This window comes from Lepisma saccharinum, chromosome 8 (assembly GCF_977018435.1).
Source record: "Lepisma saccharinum chromosome 8, izLepSacc3.1, whole genome shotgun sequence".
NCBI lineage: Eukaryota > Metazoa > Arthropoda > Insecta > Zygentoma > Lepismatidae > Lepisma > Lepisma saccharinum.
The window spans coordinates 75,899,510-75,919,663 of NC_139236.1; the positions used below are offsets into that span (position 1 = coordinate 75,899,510).

At 37.6% G+C, this 20,154-nt stretch overlaps 1 protein-coding gene across 2 annotated transcripts in view; it reads left to right on the top strand.

Moving 5' to 3' along the window:
* Oatp26F (Organic anion transporting polypeptide 26F) overlaps window positions 1–20,154 on the top strand; it is a 288,753-nt gene that overhangs the window by 263,473 nt on the left and 5,126 nt on the right. For both annotated transcript variants that reach the window (XM_083126966.1, XM_083126965.1), the window contains exons 8-11: window positions 2,806–3,004; window positions 4,221–4,380; window positions 5,263–5,456; window positions 18,918–19,100. In XM_083126966.1, the coding sequence (XP_082983092.1) occupies window positions 2,806–3,004; window positions 4,221–4,380; window positions 5,263–5,456; window positions 18,918–19,100 (736 nt within the window). The remainder of the gene's footprint in view (window positions 1–2,805; window positions 3,005–4,220; window positions 4,381–5,262; window positions 5,457–18,917; window positions 19,101–20,154) is intronic.

Below are 20,154 nucleotides of genomic sequence, written 5' to 3' on the forward strand. Positions count from 1 at the left end.
TAGTCGACTAACCCAACACTCTCATTCATCAATTTGACCTAACACAGCAATGCGCGTGTTAACCCCTTAAAAGAGCCTATCTCGAAACAGGCCGCCAGAATTGGATATTGTCGAATGGCGCTCACGCGTTGAGGGCATTTTGCCAACTACTGAAATCTGCCTATGACGTTTGCGTATTATTTTGGTCCTGGTTGCCATGGCGACGCGAATCTTCCGAATGCATGATGGGAAGTTTAGCTGCCAACTATGATCGAGGTAGAATGGGGTAAGTCGGGAGAATTGGAGTGGGTGCGGAATGGAAATCGGATATTAACAGCTGCCTCTTTTGAGATTGATTGATACGGGCAATTTTTCACCTTTTCAAGTGGTAAACGGAATTTATTCGTTTACGTCTTCTCCCGGTTTTTCGTAGAGCACCGAAGCGAGGGAAAATCATTCCCCACCGGAAAGGTCACACGTAAGAGGAGGGTTGTTGGGCTGCAGCGCCTTCCAAATAAAATAAAAATAGTGAATTTGAAACTTACCAGTTCTTGAAAGTAGCAGTTGCTTTTATCGGGTGATAACTCATTTACTTTTAAAAATGATTAAGAGCAGTTATTTTTGTTAAGTAACGACATAAATATTTCCATGTACACCTACATTCCTTTATATTTCCACATGGAAGGAAATTATGGATTACTTTTAATTACCTTGCTTCGTCATGTCTTAAACATACGAAGTTAGGGAGCCGCGGTGGTCTAGTTGGTAGAGCGTTTGCCTGCCAATTGGGAGACTCGGGTTCGATGATCTAAGGTCGGAATTGTTTCGGCCTTGTACCGCATAATGAGGCTCTGGAGCTCACCCAGCCTCAAATCAATGGTTACCTGGAGTAAACCTGGGGGGGGGGGGTAGGTGCGGCCAGAGCATGATGCTGATCACATCACCTACAAAATGGCAGAGATCGAGAAGGTGTGGGGGTCCTACCCCCACATCCCATGCCTTCATGACACGGTGTTATCACTACCCATGCCTAGGCCGGAATTCGAACCCGGGACCCCTGGCATCGTAGCATTGTGACTGAAATGAAATTATGTGTGAAATATATAATTTTTAGATGGAAATGTATTCCCACTTCCCTTCCGGACGCCCATGTTTGTGAATGTCCCTTTCATCAATTTCATCATATAATCACCCATCCTCATCTTCGCAATTAGCTTAAAGTGGCAGAAAAGTGAAGTAAAACCAACCAAGTCTATCAAGCAAAATATATTATGTACAGTATATACAAATACACAAATTATGGCTATTATAAATGCATGTATTTTTTTAAAAAACATAAGTATTAGTAATAATAATATAATAATAATAAAAGTTTCTATGTCTCTGGCACCTGTGAAAACATCCATTGGGCACCCTTGAGGGTCAGTATTCAAAATTGAGTGATTTTCTATTGAAGCAAAAGATAATTTCCACGATTTCATCCTCCAGTTATTTAAAGAGAAATTTATATTTTATTTTGAATGAAAGTTACTTGGTTTCAAAGTAACACTGCCAATAAAGGTAAGTCCAGTTCAGAGGGATAGCAAATTTTCTGTGGGGTTCAACATATTCAACATGCAATTTTGGGGTACAAGTTCATTCAATTAACATCCTTCTCTTGGCTTTGAAGAGAAAAATAATATAGTAAAGCAGGAAGCAACCTTTCGTTTTGGTGTTATCTCTACTTATACATGTAATTGTGTAGCATTCTTGATATATTTTCACAAAGGGCTGTATTTTTTACCTGCAATGGATTCACAAAATTATGAAGCATTTTAAGACCTTGTAATGAAATTATAATTCATAATATGCCAAACATAAAATAATAATTTTTGCTAATAAAAAGTTTTGTTAAATTTATAACACACACCATTTCAAACACTATATAATAAACATATTTTCTGTAATTATTGGCCATTGCCTATGTTCACAATACATTTGATGAATGCCACTCACCTTTCTGTAAAAGAACTTTGTTACACTACTGGTATACTGAAGTACAACACTTAACAGTTAGAGAATACTGAAACTTCAAATAAATGTATCTTAGAATTTTTACCATGGAAGTTACAATTATTTAGGTTAACAAAATGAAAACTTATTGAAATTCCTTTTATTTTTGATTTCCAAATAACTTCCATTTTAAAGAGAAAATCGTTTTACATTAGTTAATGAGGTATAAATTATTCAGTATTCAAACTTGACTGTGTGGAGTCACCAAGGGCTGATGTCCTGGGTGGCACATAACTGGTATCACCCTTCCTCCCCGCCACATGCACACACTTATACTTTCGAGCAGGGGGTAGCACAATTTTCAATTAGTAACAGAAAAAAAGAATCATCCGTTTTAAGACTGGAAGAAATGTATTCACATACAGAAGCAGTTACTTTAAAGCTGATTAATTTTGTGCATTATATGGCAAGTAAGGCTGAAATCTCAGGAGAAAAGTTATGCTTTCCCACAGCAGACTTGAACCAGTGTGCATCTCATGGCCTGAGCCTAAAGCCTGACACTTCAAACCACAGCCATGGTGTGGGACATTAGTTTTGTGAAACATAATTTTACACCCTATAAAAAGAAATCTAGCTCTCAAGTCTGCAGGCTCTCAGCCTACTGGCTAATTCCATTTTTTTTTAATCTAGTCTAAGATGGTTATCACTTCACATACACTGCTTGGATTTTTGTTGCAGACATTATCGTAATGGACATGTTTCTCGCATATATAATAACAACCACTTTGTAAATTTGTCTATCTTGATGTAAATCTATTTTTCCTTTTCTTTCAGGATTAGTTACCGTTCCTGCTGGTGGTGGAGGCACATTCCTAGGAGGCTATCTGGTCAAGTATTTTAAACTCCACTGTGCAGGAATCATGAAACTGTGTATAATTACAACTCTTCTGTCTATTTGCTTCACCTTCTGTTTTATGATCAGCTGCCCAAACACAGCTTTCGCTGGAGTGAATGTTGCTTATGGTTCCAACAGGCGAGTATAATTCATTTATAGGGATGAATCTATTCAATGTAGCATTTATATTACTGTACTCAAATTGTTACGTACATCTATATAATTGCACCAGTAGAAAACTTACATTCTAATGGTAAAGCTGGAAAAGACTTTGTATTTGGTTTGCAAAACTACTGAAAGAAACACTTTCTAGAATGTTTGCATAATCACTTTTCTCAGTGTAAGAAATCATTAAAAATTGGGGGGGGGGGGAAGAAAGATCTTAATATATATGCACAAAGTTCTGTGTATGTATGTATGTACACACACACACACATGCACATATATTATAAATATAAATGAATATGTAATAATTCTTTATATACATAATTATATATAAAGTGAAGGAAGCAAGAAAATGTTTATATAGATTTCTTTTCTAAAACTCATAACCTTCTGGGATAAGATTGAGTCAACCACCAGTGCACCATCATCTATATCTACTTGATATTACACCAGCAGTGGTATGTTGAATAATATTGATCAGGGGTAGGGTGATTAAAAATATTTTAGCAGTCTATACTGTTCAATTTTGGTTATTTTGTCATACGAAATGGATGATAGGACAAACACAATTATACCTCCATGCCTGGACCAGGGTTCAAACCTTGGACATCTGGTTCTGCAGCATGTGATACTGACCACCACACCTCAGAAGCCAACATTAACACTATGTTTGCAATCTTTTTCTGCATTTGACTTTTTTAAACTGGGTCAACGAAGGGGGATTTGACCCCCACCAACATCCCAGGCATACCACTGTATACCAGTATGTTAATTTTAAAATAGTATACCACTATGTTAATTTTAAAGTAGTAGTATACCACTATGTTAATTTTAAAATAGTATCTCTCAATAACTAATATACTCGTACGAATAACGAAGTGATTATTAAAATATACCACATATACTTCATAGGAGTCCCAGGTTCAAATCCCCTACCGGGGCACGTGTGTTCTTTGTGAATGTCCCTTCATCAGTTTCATCATAACACACATCCTCATATTTCCCATATTAGCCAAAAGTGACAAAAAGCAAAGTAAAATAAACCAAATCAATCAATCTCATATATTTTATATATGAGAACAACTTGAATGGTCCTTTCGACAAGTGCCATATGAACTTTTGTTTTTACTCGTGAAACATTTTGTATATAAATATAATTTATGGTGCGATTTGTTTCTTCCTCTTTCAGTTCAGCGACAGTGACAAATGTCAAGTTGTCAGATCCGTGCAATGAACATTGCCACTGCGGTCTTCATCAGTATGAACCCGTTTGCGGAGTAGATGGTATAATGTACTACTCCCCATGTTATGCAGGCTGTAAATCAGAGATGTCCATGGAAGGATTTAAGGTAAAATAAAACATAATGTAAAATCTTAAACGGTTATGTGTCATTATCATTCATAATTTTCTCTAGCCACAAACTTTCTAACCCTAAAAGAGATTAAAAACATATGGAACTGAACTGAATAATTTAAATGAATCCCCTTTTATTATTAGAATAATTAAATGAAGAAGACTTTGGCAACATATGTGACAGAGTGTAGGAATTAAGCTCTTGCTTCTGGGGCAGATACCAGTGGATGTCTTCCATTCCTGGTTCTAAGTGTTAGTATTTTTTTCTCGGAAAAAAAAAAATTATTAGTTAGAAGTAATATTATTAAAACTTCCATCACTCTTCTTGAGCAAGGATATAATATGAAAATGATGAAGCAAGAAGCCTCATAATGGCATAGATTTCTCACCCTATGAACATCTTGCAGAAAATTTAGTTGCATTTGTTTTATTGATTTTAGCCAATAATAAAAGTACATGGAAAATTTTGTTAAGTAATTGTTGATAATATTAACAACAAGTGAATGCTTTGTTTCACAATAGTCATCGATAACATTTGCATGCATGAAATGATATTTTTTTTTATCATGAACAAGTTTTGCATTAAAAATCCACGGCCTGTTGTAAGGCATAAAGGAAATTGGCAGGTATAGTCAAGTAGTTTGGATTGGTCTTATCTGGGGACAGATGGAAGACTTGTGTTACTGCGTCTCTTCACAATATTTTGAATGGAAACAGCTTCTTTCATTATTAATGTTTATGAAAATCAATGTATAACAGCAAATTAACTGTTTAATGATGCATAGATATTTATAATTTTAACATTAATTAGCAAGTGTGCCTTACCTCAATGTGAGGATTTATGTTTCAAATGTATTGTTTATGTTATATTTTTCAGGTATATTCAGGATGTGAATGTATAGCTAGGCCACCTAAGAATATGACTGTTGGAAGAGAGATTTTTGAGTATTCAGCCAAAAATGAGCGATGCCCGTCTGACTGCATGTACCTCTGGGTTTTTGTAGCACTCGCATTTTTTGTAATGTTGTTCACATTCCTAGGAACAATGCCAGCCTTATCAGCAACACTCAGGTAAATATGTTTAATAATAATAATGTGTGGTGTGGGTATGTATTTATTTACGTGTGGTTAAAGTTCTCTCAGGTGAAAAATTAGCAAGTTTCTTGTCATTGGTACATAACTCAACAGGTTCAGACCATTTAAACTAAGTAATTTCTACCATATTATGGAAGTTATAATGGGCGAGGAAATTTCTAGTGCTGAAGGAAAAATTTCAGTAGAAATATTCAAAACGTGGGAAACCTTGCAGAATAGTTTGTTGGAAATTTGGAGCAGAATGTTAGTGTTATGTGGATGAATCAATGGTACTTTCAATATGTAACATAAGAAAAATAGAAAAAGTACTTGCAAGCAGTTATGTTTCTGGCACACAATATTTCAGCCCCATATCCAAGAAGTTTAAAACATGAAAAAAACTCACAACATTGGATAAAAGATAAAACTCAATTGATTACCCCAACTCCAAAAATTAAAAACCATGATATATTTGGTTCTTAAAGCAAGGCAATTGTATTTTTCAGTGACGTGCGGTGATGTCGACACTTGGGGTAGCAATCAGTGGCATGCCCAAGGGAGGTTGGTGTGGTCATAATCCCCCTCCCCCTTTAGGACCCAGTATTCCTAAAAATAGAACATCATAGAAAGGAAAGGATTGCAAAATGAGGAAGGACTACTGAAAAGAAGCACACGTTAATCCCACCCACTTTCGAAAATACAAAACATGTTGATTTGACTATTAACTCTTTCGCTGCAGAATTCTCTGGCACACAGTATTCCTTGGCTGCGTAATTAAATTTGAAAATATATTTTTTTTATAAAAAAATAGTTTTCACAATTACATTGCATTATATATGAGAGAGAACTTACAAAAGTCATTCCTTGCACTGTAAAACCATTCTGTAGTCCCTGGTGGTATGATATTTTGAAAAATTTTGAAATTCCCGCACCTAGATCAATGCTGTTTTGCACTCTGCTCCATGATGTTACGGACGGCGGTACAAATTCTTCATCAGACACTACACAATCACTGTCACCACTTGAAGTCTCGCTATTATCATCACAACTTAATTCACCTTCTGATTCTGAGTCGGCAAATAACAGTTGAGTAACATCATTATCAGACAACTGTTGACAACTTGACGAAGCCATGTTGTTTACATTCGAACATGCATTTGAAACTGACATGTCAGAACACTCAATGCTCGTATGTCAAAGAATTCTAAATGGATGCGAAATTAGCGACATCATATGGATAAAAACAAACCTACAAGTTCAAATAGTTCAAAATACTATCAACAGATGTCAGAAGGCTACTAAAAGCGACGTACTTCGAAAATGCGACATCCGCAGCGAGTGGAAGTATGAACTCGCAATAATGCGACTTCCGCAGAGCAAGGCACCTGGCGTGCTGTGCATAAAATCGACGACCGCAGCGAAAGAGTTAAGCCAGAGATCCCGGGTTCGAACCCCAACCTGGGCATGGGTGTTATTTGTGTTTGTCCCTTCATCAATTTTATCGTATCTTCTTGACAATTAGCCAAAAGGGTAGGAAAAGCGAAATAAAACAAACCAAATCAAACAATCAATCAATGATTTGATTTGATTTATGCTACTTAGCGTCGCTGACACACTTGGTTAACCGCGAAGATGATACAATACAATTAATGAAGAGACAAACACAAATAACACCCATGCCGAGGTCGGGGTTCGAACCTGGAACTCCTGGTGTTATAGCGTGCAGTGATAACCACTCCCCCATGGTTGGTTGATTTGGTGTTTGTCCAGTTTATGTACATAAAAGCTAATCGGGACTGGACCTACAGTTTAAAGTGGGATACGAACCACTATGTGCCTCCACCGGTGTAACCTGCTGGTTGCGTACGTGGAAAAAGGGCAATATAGCCTCGTGGAAAGGTCCGGGATCAATTTAATGTACGCGCTTAAGGTTAAGCTACAACCAACAGTTACAAATCTCGAATTGTTGAGGGTTATGGCCTGCGTTTTTCGCTGCCGCCTCAGTCTCAAGAGAGAACCAAATTATTATTATGTGAACTCAATGAAAAAGAAAGGGATTCTAATCCACTATTCACACAAAAAAAAAAAAAAAGGAATTATATTCAAAATATGTGGTCACAAAATATCGTGGAAAATTTCACTCAGGTTTTGACCAATTTGTTAAAGGATCCTGCAACTCAGAAAATACGCACACTAATCAAATATAAATACATGTATAGAATCAACATCATTCCATAAACTTCATCACTTGTTTTCCTTACCAATAATAATTAAGTTCCTTCTCCTTTTTCTTTACACAAAGTTTATAAACAAAAAAGGGGAGGCACAGAATAGTATGCAAATTTCGAAGATTTTTTGAGTCACAAATTTATTATATTCAATCTTGAACAAGAACAATTAACTTCTCAAATAACTACAACATGAAGAATATTTTATCGTGTACAAACCTAGTTTATGTATCATTTAAGAATTCATCTCAATCGCAACTTTAACAATTCTTACTGTCGTTCTACCATTCGTCATTTGACATGTCAGAAATATATGTATGTGCATATTACAAAATTTTAACGAAGTACTAGGACACGGACATGATTCCAATTGAACCCTTTTAATTACACATTTTAAAACCAAATATGCCAAGAAATTCAAACATTTACAATTTATCAATAAATGATCTAGTTTTGCCACATAGCGTTCCTTTTGACAATAAGTAATACTATTTTCCCTACTCCCATTTGATGCTCCCAGTATTTTAATTTTTACTTGTGCCAACCTCGTGTGATTATTATTTCAAACATTTAAGAAGTCGCAATGGTACATGTCAAGTGTCTCGCGTACGCCTTGGTAAACTTTAATAATTACGCAAACGTCGCAAGTTCATTCGCATTATTGTTGAAACGCAGTCAATACGACTACTCGTTACTGTTTAATTAGATAATGTACGTTAGTTACAAATTAGAATAGCTACTGTTTCCGCCGCTCGCTCTTTTAGTCCTTTTTTACTCATTTAAACCTTTGACTCAATCACGTTAAAGATATGCCAATCTATCACAGTTCACGATCTTTAGGCTTCGCAGAAATAAAAGGGGGGGAGATGACACTGTACGTACCTCCGTTAAACTGCACAAGGAGTTCCAGTCACCAATTCAACACTGCTAAGGACGGTTGGTCAAAAGAACGTTGGCATAACGTCCAGAAACGTCCATCGACTCATCCTCAGTCACAATTCTGGATCCTGATTTGGGTTGTGAGAAAAATACCAAATCTAACTGGACGCCGATAAAGTTCACGCATCCGTCAAATGCAACTTTCCATTTACGCGTATAAAGTTTGTCAGGGAGAAATGAGTTCTGCCTCGCGTTGAATCGTCCAAACTCGGAGAGAGAATATATCGTAGGTTGCGTGCAAAAGAAGTCAGAAAAGAGGTTAAGTCTCGCCCGCGAGGCAACTTGCATACTTAACCATGCAACACACTATGAAGCTGTCTCCCTCTCGTGACCCAAGTCACGTCGTTGTTTTCGCGAAGCTTGTGAAATCGGAACTGCTGTAGCCTTCTGCTCGAGAAGCGAGCGCTGAGCGAGAGGTCAGTTGAGACCTCTAGCGGGGACTATTATAATCAACCAAAAACAAACAAGACGCAAGGCGTACGAAGAAATGAGGAATTGTGATGCTTTTCCACGCGAAAATACAAAAGCGTAGGAAAAACGTCACAAACTCCCCCTTGTGGCAAAAGGAGAATAGGCACCGATTATAGAATAATTAAAATATCCAAAATTTAAAGAAAGGGCACATAACTTATACCCACATTCAAATAACACCTTCTGAGAGCATCTAATATACCTCTAAACAATGAATGGTCTATAGAAAAAAAAGCATTGAGAAAACACAAAGATATAAATAACCATATGTATCATATATAACATTAGACAAACCAGTAGCAATAAATATATATATATATATATATAAGAGGCATACAAAAACAATAATTTGGGGACTAGAATAGAATTTTTAACCTGACTAGACACTTTTTGTAAATAAGTTACACACGCTAAATAATGCAATAATTAATATAGCATAGCATTAATCATGAAAAATGAAGCATGAAGATAATGAATCGATTGCAATCGAAATTAACTTTATGAGGTAAAATGTTAAATGACAATTGATTTACCCTCTTACAATGGGTATAAGTACAATATCCCTGAAAAGAAAGAGGGGGGACATTTACATGAATTTGAAACACTCAATTTCACCATACACTGACCATAGAAATACCTGATATAGATAACATTTGATATAAAAAAGAAGGTCCATTATAACATGTGCGGCGAAAGAATTCTGATAAATAATACAGAAAACGTTGCAACTATCCAATGTGTAGTCCTAAATAGCAATATGTTGGTTTTATTTTGGATTTGTTGAAGCACAAAAACGATGATTTCCATGGTGGCACACTCGACACATAAGTTCCCTCGATAAAACATGCAAAATAAACAAAAAAGAGAATTAGAAGGGAAGAAGAAATAGAAGATAAAAAAAGGAATAGGAAAGAGGCGAGGAATACCTATTGGAGGGGAATAGAATAAAAATTAGGAGCATCAATTACAATGTTATTTGTTAAGGATTTAGGCAAACTTCCTTCACATATATATATCCAAGATACAGGGAAAAATACACTATAACACATACTTGTCAATGAAATAGAGAATCAACATTTAATATGCAATGAAGAGCAAAATTCAAAAAAATATATGACACAAAAACATGATATTAAACCCATAATACATGAATCATTGAAAAAAAATGTGTATATACCAATTAATGTTACATAATAAATACTCTTCAATAGTTTCTAGAATTCCAATAACAAAATACACTATGAAAAAAACCAAACCTGAGTCAAATATATACAATACTCTGCATTATCTGCGAGGAGCAGGTTCATGAGATGCATAACGGGCAGAAGGAGGGCGCCATCGACAATGGGAATCTGAATGTCCTGTTCGACGACAAAAGTTGCAATAAAAAGATTGGAATGAACGTGAAGAACGCTGAGAATTTTGAACTCGGGTAGGGTACAAAAGTGAAGCCATATGGGAGTCTGATAACTCCACTTCTGATGAAGCTTCCTCTCGAAGGTAATATGGTTTGATATGTGAAATGTGGACCTTCCGGAGGAAAACTTCAGTTTCCGGATCGACCAAGAGAACCGTTACGGGGCCCAAAACCTTAAAAACCTTAGCAGGACCTGCCCAACGTTGCTGGAGTTTCGCAGTAACCTTCTGAAAGGCGTTACTCTGGGGAAAGGTTTTATAGAGAACTAAATCTCCAACCTTAAAGGAGGAAGGTTGCCTGTTAGGGTCATATCTATTACGTCTTGTCAACCATGCCTTCTGTAAATGACGGAAGGCTTGCACCCAACATTTAGCACGATCCGTGGAAGGAGGACCAGCCAATTCCGAATCGGATTTAAATTCCCAAAAGAAGTTCATAGGTCCATCGATGTCTCGTCCAAATAAGATCTGTGCTGGAGTGGTTTGTATACTATCCTGTACCGCAGTATTGAATGCGAACGAAATTGCATTCAAATGAACATCCCATTTGGTGTGATCGTCAGAATGATAGGCAATCAGGGAGGCCTTGAGATTACGAATAAAACGTTCTGCGAGTGAAGGATTAGGATAGTAGGCGCTGGTATAGATGTGTTTGACTCGAGTCTCAAATAAAAAGGAATTGAAATAGCGAGATCGAAAATATGATGCATTGTCAGACACCAATTCACACGGCGCTCCGAACACCAGAAACAAGGACCGAAGTTTTTCTACTATGTGGTTGGATGTGGGACCCCGAAGAGGATAAAGGGAAACCCACTTAGAAAATGCATCAACAACCACCAATATATAAGTATGCCCTTTTGATGAACGTACCAAAGGACCAACAAGGTCAATGTACAGTCGTCGCCAAGGGTGCTTGATGATTTCGGATGACAAAAAACCAGGAGGTTTACGTATAGCTAATTTGGCTTTTTGACACGTATCACAAGACTTAACATATGTCTTGATATCTTGAATACACGATGGCCACCAAAATATATTCATTATTTTCTTGGTACATTTTTGAACACCCAAGTGGGAACCTCCCACGGGGGTATCATGATAGTAACGGCAAATAAGATGTTGTAGGGTATGAGGAACGACAACTAATGAGGATTTAGAACGTGGAGGCTGCCAGACAAGTAAGTCGTTATAAAGAGCATAATGTTTATATGATTGACCCGTTTGTAATTTCTGAATGATTGGAAGTAAAATAGAGTATTTGTGCTGAAGATCAAGGATATCAGAATTACTAAAAGGGATAATTTGAAATTTGGGAGCAGCACAAGCAAGGGAAGTGATGGGTTGAGTAGAAACCTGGAAGTCATCAGGTGAATACATTCTTGATAAGCAATCCGCAACAGGATTCAATCGAGAAGCAATGTGCTCAACAGAGTAAGAAAAGCGTGACAAGTAGAGCAACCAACGACCAAACTTGCCGTATTGCTCAGGATGGCGTAAAAGCCAGGAAAGTGCTTGGTTGTCTGTCTGAAGAGTGAAGTGCTTCTCGGTTAAATAAGTTTCAAACTTTTTGAACCCGTAAACAATGGCACAGCATTCAGCCTCGTATATAGATTGTCGACGTTCTATGTCTGTCCGTTTGCGAGAGGCGAAAGCAATAGGACGTAATGACCCATCTGGCATACGTTGGTTCAGGGTAGCGCCGAGAGCCAATCCTGATGCATCGCATTGCAAAACAAATTCCCGTGAAAAATCGGGCAAGGCTAAGACGGTATGTTTGAGAAAAACTTGTTTGAGATTATCAAATTGTTGTTGATCTTTGTTAGACCACGTGAAGGGAAGGCCCTTTTTCTTTTTATCAGTTAAAAAGGAAGTAAGATCCGAATAAGATGGAATAAAGCGCGAATAATATCCCAATAAGCCCAAAACATGTTGAACGGCTTTGACGTTTCTAGGAGAGGGCATATCTTGAATGGCGGAAATACGGTCGGGGTCTAGAACAAGTTGTCCCTCACGTAAAATATATCCTAAGTATTTAACTTCGGTTTGCATCCATTTGGATTTAACGGGGTTTACAGTTAGTCCAGCCTCGCGAAAGGCCTGCAAAACCAATTTGAGATGAATCAAATGAGTCTTTTCATCTGGGCTAAAGATCAAAACATCATCACCATATGTCACAAGGAATTTGTATTTAAAGGGTCCCAAAATTTTGTCCAAAGCACGAGTCAGTAATTGTGTACCAAGATTGATACCAAAAGGAACCCTGGTATACCGGTATTGGCCGAATGAGGTGACAAAGGCCGTTAAGTCCTTGCTAGGCTCATCTAGCCTTAGTTGGTGAAAACTTTTGCAAAGATCTAAGCAAGAAAATACTTTAGCAGCTTGTAAATGTTGGAAAATCAAATCTATACGGCTTTGTGGGAAATTGTCATAAGCAATAAGACGGTTAAGATGCTTATAACTACAGACAAGGCGATGACCGCCGTCCTTCTTATCAACAAGGAAACACGGGGATGCGTAAGGAGAGGCGCATTCCTCTATAATGTCCTGGTCCAACAACTCCTGGATTTGTTGGCGTAAAATGTTTGTTTGGGTAGGGTTTAACTGGAATGGTTTGGAGCGAAAAGGAACATTAGTGATTAAGGGAATTGAAACAGGTTCCAGTGTACAAGTACCCACACGTTCTGTCACAACATCATCATATTCCCGTAATAAACTGGTAATGTTGGTCGACAAGTTATTAGCTGGAGAGCAATCAACTTTGTCAACTAGGCGTACCTGATCTTGTTTCTTTGTCGGAGGTGCAGAAGAGGCGAACGGAATGGAGTCCGGAGAATAAGAAAATGAAACCACTAGATGGTCAAAGGAAATAGTACCCTTTGAATGGGAAAAGAAATCAGAGCCAAGAATAACGGGAAACGGTAAAGTTTCGGAAATCCAAAAAGTCCATTTCCAGGACAAGCCCTGTAATTTCAACGTCAAAATCACGCGTGAATTAAGGTGGATAGACTGATTATTAACAGTTTGCAACGTACGAACATTATCTTGAAGAGTAGGTGGTATGGGACGTAAGGTGGCTAAAAATCCCCTCGCAATTAATGACACAGAGCTGCCAGAGTCGACCAAAAGACGACTCGGTGTAGAATTCAAGGTGGCATGTATAATAGGCATAACCTTGTCAATAATTGTCAAAGGATGTTCTATATGAGGTATAGTTGTAACCTCTGATGGCAAATGTCGTTCTATATCAACAGGAGAAGATTCAATGTGCGATAAGTTAGTATTTTGCTGTGGGACGATCTTAAAAGGTAAATCTTCAGAGATCTTTACATTAGTCAAAGAAGAGGAAGAAGAAGAAAGGACAGGTAAGGTTGGTAAGGGTTGTGGAAGATGAGAATCAATAGGATGTAATGCACATTTTTCCTGTTGTTGTTCATACCGACGTAACTCTAAGGGCCATATCTCCCTAGATAAACAAATAAAATTAGCGATAGAAGTCGGTCGATCAAAGCCCATTAAATGCAAACGAGTGCTCTCTTGTAAACTCAACAACATAAATTCCAATAGACTAGATTCAGGCCAATTGGTGGGTAACACATGATAAGTCTCATAGATGTCATTCAAATAAGTGGAGAGGAATTCACCACTTCGCTGAGGACGAAGAAGATATTTATCTAGCAACCTTTGCATCGTGGAATAAGGAACATCGTGGAATAAGGAACGAAGCGATACCACATAACACGTATAAACATTGGCCATGGGAATTTCTCATGAAGAGAATCGTACCAAGTGTCCCGAAGGGGTCCTTGTGTGGATGTAAATGCCATCAACAGTAAAGATTCTAAATCTATTAGATTTAGTTTGAAAATTTTATGGAGGTTCAACAAAAAATGGAACAACTTGTCAGGATCTGAACCATCCGTCGGTTGTAATACCCGTAAAAGATCGACAACAGTTGTGTATCTAATATAATTTGTAATATATGAATAATCGGGAGGCAACAAAAGTTCTCTGGGTGTGTGTAAGTTTGGGGTCTGTAAAAATGGTGAAGGTTGTATATTTACGGGCGGGAAGGGAAAAGAAGCTGACCCAACCCCATGCAAATGGCCTTGAAAGGGAGGCGGCATGATATTTATCCGTCGACGAAGATATCTAGAATGTTCAATAGGTAATAGCCAAAACAAAAGAAAAGCCAATAAGAACCAAAGTACGGGATAAGTGCAAGAATGCAACATCAAGATATACCGTAAGATAATGAAAGGCAAAACATCCAATGGTCAAAAAAAAAGGGTACGAAGGAGTCTCATAAAAAAAGGGGGGGTGTAAGGTTATGAAGCGGAATGATCGTAACACCAATACTACCAAAAATATGAGTGTGAGTAAGGGAAAAAAATTTTGTGATATTAGGGGTGTATAAATTAATAAAACCTGCTCTGATACCAGGAAGTTTGTAACCTGCTGGTTGCGTATGTGGAAAAAGGGCAATATAGCCTCGTGGAAAGCGTGGAAAGGTCCGGGATCAATTTAATGTACGCGCTTAAGGTTAAGCTACAACCAACAGTTACAAATCTCGAATTGTTGAGGGTTATGGCCTGCGTTTTTCGCTGCCGCCTCAGTCTCAAGAGAGAACCAAATTATTATTATGTGAACTCAATGAAAAAGAAAGGGATTCTAATCCACTATTCACACAAACAAAAAAAAAAGAAGGAATTATATTCAAAATATGTGATCACAAAATATCGTGGAAAATTTCACTCAGGTTTTGACCAATTTGTTAAAGGATCCTGCAACTCAGAAAATACGCACACTAATCAAATATAAATACATGTATAGAATCAACATCATTCCATAAACTTCATCACTTGTTTTCCTTACCAATAATAATTTTGTTCCTTCTCCTTTTTCTTTACGCAAAGTTTATAAACAAAAAAGGGGAGGCACAGAATAGTATGCAAATTTCGAAGATTTTTTGAGTCACAAATTTATTATATTCAATCTTGAACAAGAACAATTAACTTCTCAAATAACTACAACATGAAGAATATTTTATCGTGTACAAACCTAGTTTATGTATCATTTAAGAATTCATCTCAATCGCAACTTTAACAATTCTTACTGTCGTTCTACCATTCGTCATTTGACATGTCAGAAATATATGTATGTGCATATTACAAAATTTTAACGAAGTACTAGGACACGGACATGATTCCAATTGAACCCTTTTAATTACACATTTTAAAACCAAATATGCCAAGAAATTCAAACATTTACAATTTATCAATAAATGATCTAGTTTTGCCACATAGCGTTCCTTTTGACAATAAGTAATACTATTTTCCCTACTCCCATTTGATGCTCCCAGTATTTTAATTTTTACTTGTGCCAACCTCGTGTGATTATTATTTCAAACATTTAAGAAGTCGCAATGGTACATGTCAAGTGTCTCGCGTACGCCTTGGTAAACTTTAATAATTACGCAAACGTCGCAAGTTCATTCGCATTATTGTTGAAACGCAGTCAATACGACTACTCGTTACTGTTTAATTAGATAATGTACGTTAGTTACAAATTAGAATAGCTACTGTTTCCGCCGCTCGCTCTTTTAGTCCTTTTTTACTCATTTAAACCTTTGACTCAATCACGTTAAAGATATGCCAATCTATCACAGTTCACGATCTTTAGGCTTCGCAGAAATAAAAGGGGGGGAGACGACACTGTACGTACCTCCGTTAAACTGCACAAGGAGTTCCAGTCACCAATTCAACACTGCTAAGGACGGTTGGTCAAAAGAACGTTGGCTTAACGTCCAGAAACGTCCATCGACTCATCCTCAGTCACAATTCTGGATCCTGATTCGGGTTGTGAGAAAAATACCAAATCTAACTGGACGCCGATAAAGTTCACGCATCCGTCAAATGCAACTTTCCATTTACGCGTATAAAGTTTGTCAGGGAGAAATGAGTTCTGCCTCGCGTTGAATCGTCCAAACTCGGAGAGAGAATATATCGTAGGTTGCGTGCAAAAGAAGTCAGAAAAGAGGTTAAGTCTCGCCCGCGAGGCAACTTGCATACTTAACCATGCAACACACTATGAAGCTGTCTCCCTCTCGTGACCCAAGTCACGTCGTTGTTTTCGCGAAGCTTGTGAAATCGGAACTGCTGTAGCCTTCTGCTCGAGAAGCGAGCGCCGAGCGAGAGGTCAGTGGAGACCTCTAGCGGGGACTATTATAATCAACCAAAAACAAACAAGACGCAAGGCATACAAAGAAATGAGGAATTGTGATGCTTTTCCATGCGAAAATACAAAAGCGTAGGAAAAACATCACACCAGGTACTGATCCGGGGCCACTTGCACTCCCCCCACGGAGGTCGGCCGACAACAAAGACGAATGGAAAGCTACAACTATTTGGATACGTGGATATCAGTAAAGCAAACTGTGTATTTACTCAGTGGTACGTAAATTTCAATTGGATTATTGAAACACCATATTTGTATAGAATTAAAGTTTTTCCAAGAAATTTGCATTGCTTGATTTCCCTAATTTCTCCATCTCACGATCTCATTACTGAAAGATCCGGGCTCGAGCCCTGGCCTGTGAATGAGTGTTTCTTTGTAACCACTCTTCATCAGTTTAATTTAAGCAACCTTATTGTCATGGCAGAATTTAGGTAAAGTGATGGAAAAGCAACGCTAAAGAAGGGGGGGGGGGAATACAGATAATTTCCTCCCAGTGCATCTGCAGGGCACTGTGAAATCAGGAGTCCAGAGTTCTCTGTTCATGATTGTCCCTCGTGACTTCCATAAGCTCATTAGCTACTTATCGCAATTAAATCTATACAGCTAGAAAAAGCAATGGGAGGTGGCAAAAATTCAATATATTAGAGGAGATAAACAGGTAACATAACACACTTTTTTCTACTTTCTTCAATGATATTCATTTGGCTTTTTGAGTTCTGGGATACATTTTTCATTCCAAATTATTTCATTATTCGCTGCAGAGTACAATACATAGGAACAAGAGTGCGTGCTCATCACGGGTTCGAATCCCGGCCTGAATTCTTCTTTGTGAGGTCCCTTCATCAATTTCATTATATCATCACTCATCCTCATTTTCACGATAACCAAATGTGGCAGAAAGGTGAAGTAAAATAAGCCAAACCAACAACAATTAGAACGTGCTTTTTCTTGCCCAAATTAATACATCGGTATTTATGACTGTTTAGCTTACCCATTTTTTATTGGAGGCCAAATTATTTGTATATTTAAATGAAACACTACTAAAACAAGAGCGCGAGAGAGCATGAGCATATATTTGTTATTTAATCATTATATATTCCAGATATGAAACAAAGAGAAAAGAAACCATAACATTTTTGTCCGCACATAATACAAGTAAAACTACATCCCATATTATACATACGTATTGTACAACGTTTAAAAGGTTGTGTAAATACGGAGAACATAAGTACTGCAGAAAATTCCCCCCCCCCCCCCGAGTTCTTTAGAGGGTTTACAAAGGAATCAAAGGGTAACGGATCCCCTATCTGTCCTATAGGAGATAGATTGGAGGACCTGAAACCACGGTCTTTCAACCATTGGAGCGGGGGACGAGGAGGATACAGGCAGAAATCTTCCCTTTGCCTTCGGGCGGTTGCCTATGGTAAGGTGGAGAATGAGCCAGCTAGGGTATCCAGCCTTGCCAGCTGATCACATCGAGGGACGAGAAGCGCGTGTAAAGAAGTGTTGCATATGAACTGAGGCTTCAAGACAATAAATATTGTGATTTGAAAATAATTAGAGACATGAGATTGATTGATCTATCTCTGCTAGACTAGCTACTCCTCAGTGCACGTCACTGGTATTTTTACAGCATGAGAATGCCATTGAATTTGCACATTAATTTATCGAAGTGTTTTGATGATTGTTTTTTCCGGTGAGTAAATTACACATAATTTATGTAAAATACGTATATAGAGTAAACTATTTGTCCAACTCTTCCAAGGTAACGTCATTGCCTTCTCATCAAGGAGTCCCAGGTTTGATAGCCAGTGGAAGCACGTAGTGGTTTGGATTCCACTTTAAATTGTAGGCCCAGTGCTTTCTGTGCATAAAGCACACTTAAAACAAATTCAACTCTTCCAAGGGAAGAAATTCTGTCTTTGGTGGCTCGTTCACTGTTTGAAGTAGGATACCACCAGTAGACACCACTGGCCAGCCAATTTTCATGTTCAGTGTGATCCTGTCTTCTTATTTTATCCTCCATCTTGTTACATTACAAACACGGATCCAACATGTTGGACTGAAGATAATAAAATTAACTCTAGTGATTATGTGAACATTCAAGAACTTCAAAAATTGTTTCAAGAAGTTACTTATTTTTTTCCTTGTTTGTTTTTCTCTCCAGGAGCGTACATGATCGGCATCGTTCCTTTGCATTGGGTATCCAGTGGCTGGTTGTTCGTCTTTGTGGAACGATACCAGCTCCCATGATCTTTGGTGCTTTAATAGATGAGTCATGCATCTTGTGGCAATACTCATGTGGAGAGCGAGGTGCCTGTAGAGCATATGACAATTATTACATGAGCAGGTAAGACCTTTTTTTCCTGAAGCCTATTACTCCCCCTAAATATGTCACTGGTTTCACAAGGTGTCTACCAAAATAAAAAATCCAAAATTCTTGACTTTTTCTTGGCCTTTCTTTATTTGTCGTAACATTTATTTAATTGGCCCCTATTTAGGTAAGGTTGGAAATTAAGAAGATAGATAACATTATTCAATGAAAAATCCCTACTACAAGGTCGGTTCAGATGGAAACTGAAGCAGTTCTTTAACAAGAGATTTAGATTTGCTAATTTTAATGCATGCAAAAATTATGCTTCAGACTTCCTTCATCCTGTATGGGGGTTGGCCACATTACTTTATTTAATATTTTTACAAAACTTCACGAATACAAGAATGTAATTCTTAAGAAAACAAGTGAACAAATCTTCACAACTCAATAAAATTTTAGATTTCCAAATATTCAATTTTATCAAACCCCAGTACAGGTATATAACAATGAAATTTCACGGTACTGTATATATACACACAAATGAATATAGGAGTTTTAAACTTGTATATTTTCTATGCTATACACATTACAAATATGAACCATATATGAAATGAAAAAAATAACTCACCAAGTTTCGATTCTACGCATGCGCAAAATTTGTTTCCTAACTCTGCCACTTGGCGGAGCCATTCATAAAGATGGCGACTCCCGAGCGTAAGTCTTTTTGTGTGTTGGAACTCGCGAGGTCTAATTCAGTTGTTACAGTTCAACGGGCGTATCTGCGAAGATTTGTGTGTTCACTTTTCCACTTAGATGAAATGTGGATTCATCGCTGAAAATCACACGACTAAGAGTTTTTGACTGAAAGAGTTTTCTTACTCCTTGGGGGTCACTTTTCTTAGCTTACAAGGTTTGTACTACTGAGAAATCTATCTGAATGTTTGTAGTAGGAAAAGACTCCAAATGAGACCATACGGTCTGCAGCTGTTACAGGCCCTAAAGCCTACTAATGTTGGCACCCAAATGATCTGCAGGCTTTGGGGCCTGTAACAGCTGCAGACGGTACGGTCTCATTTGGAGTCTTTTCCTT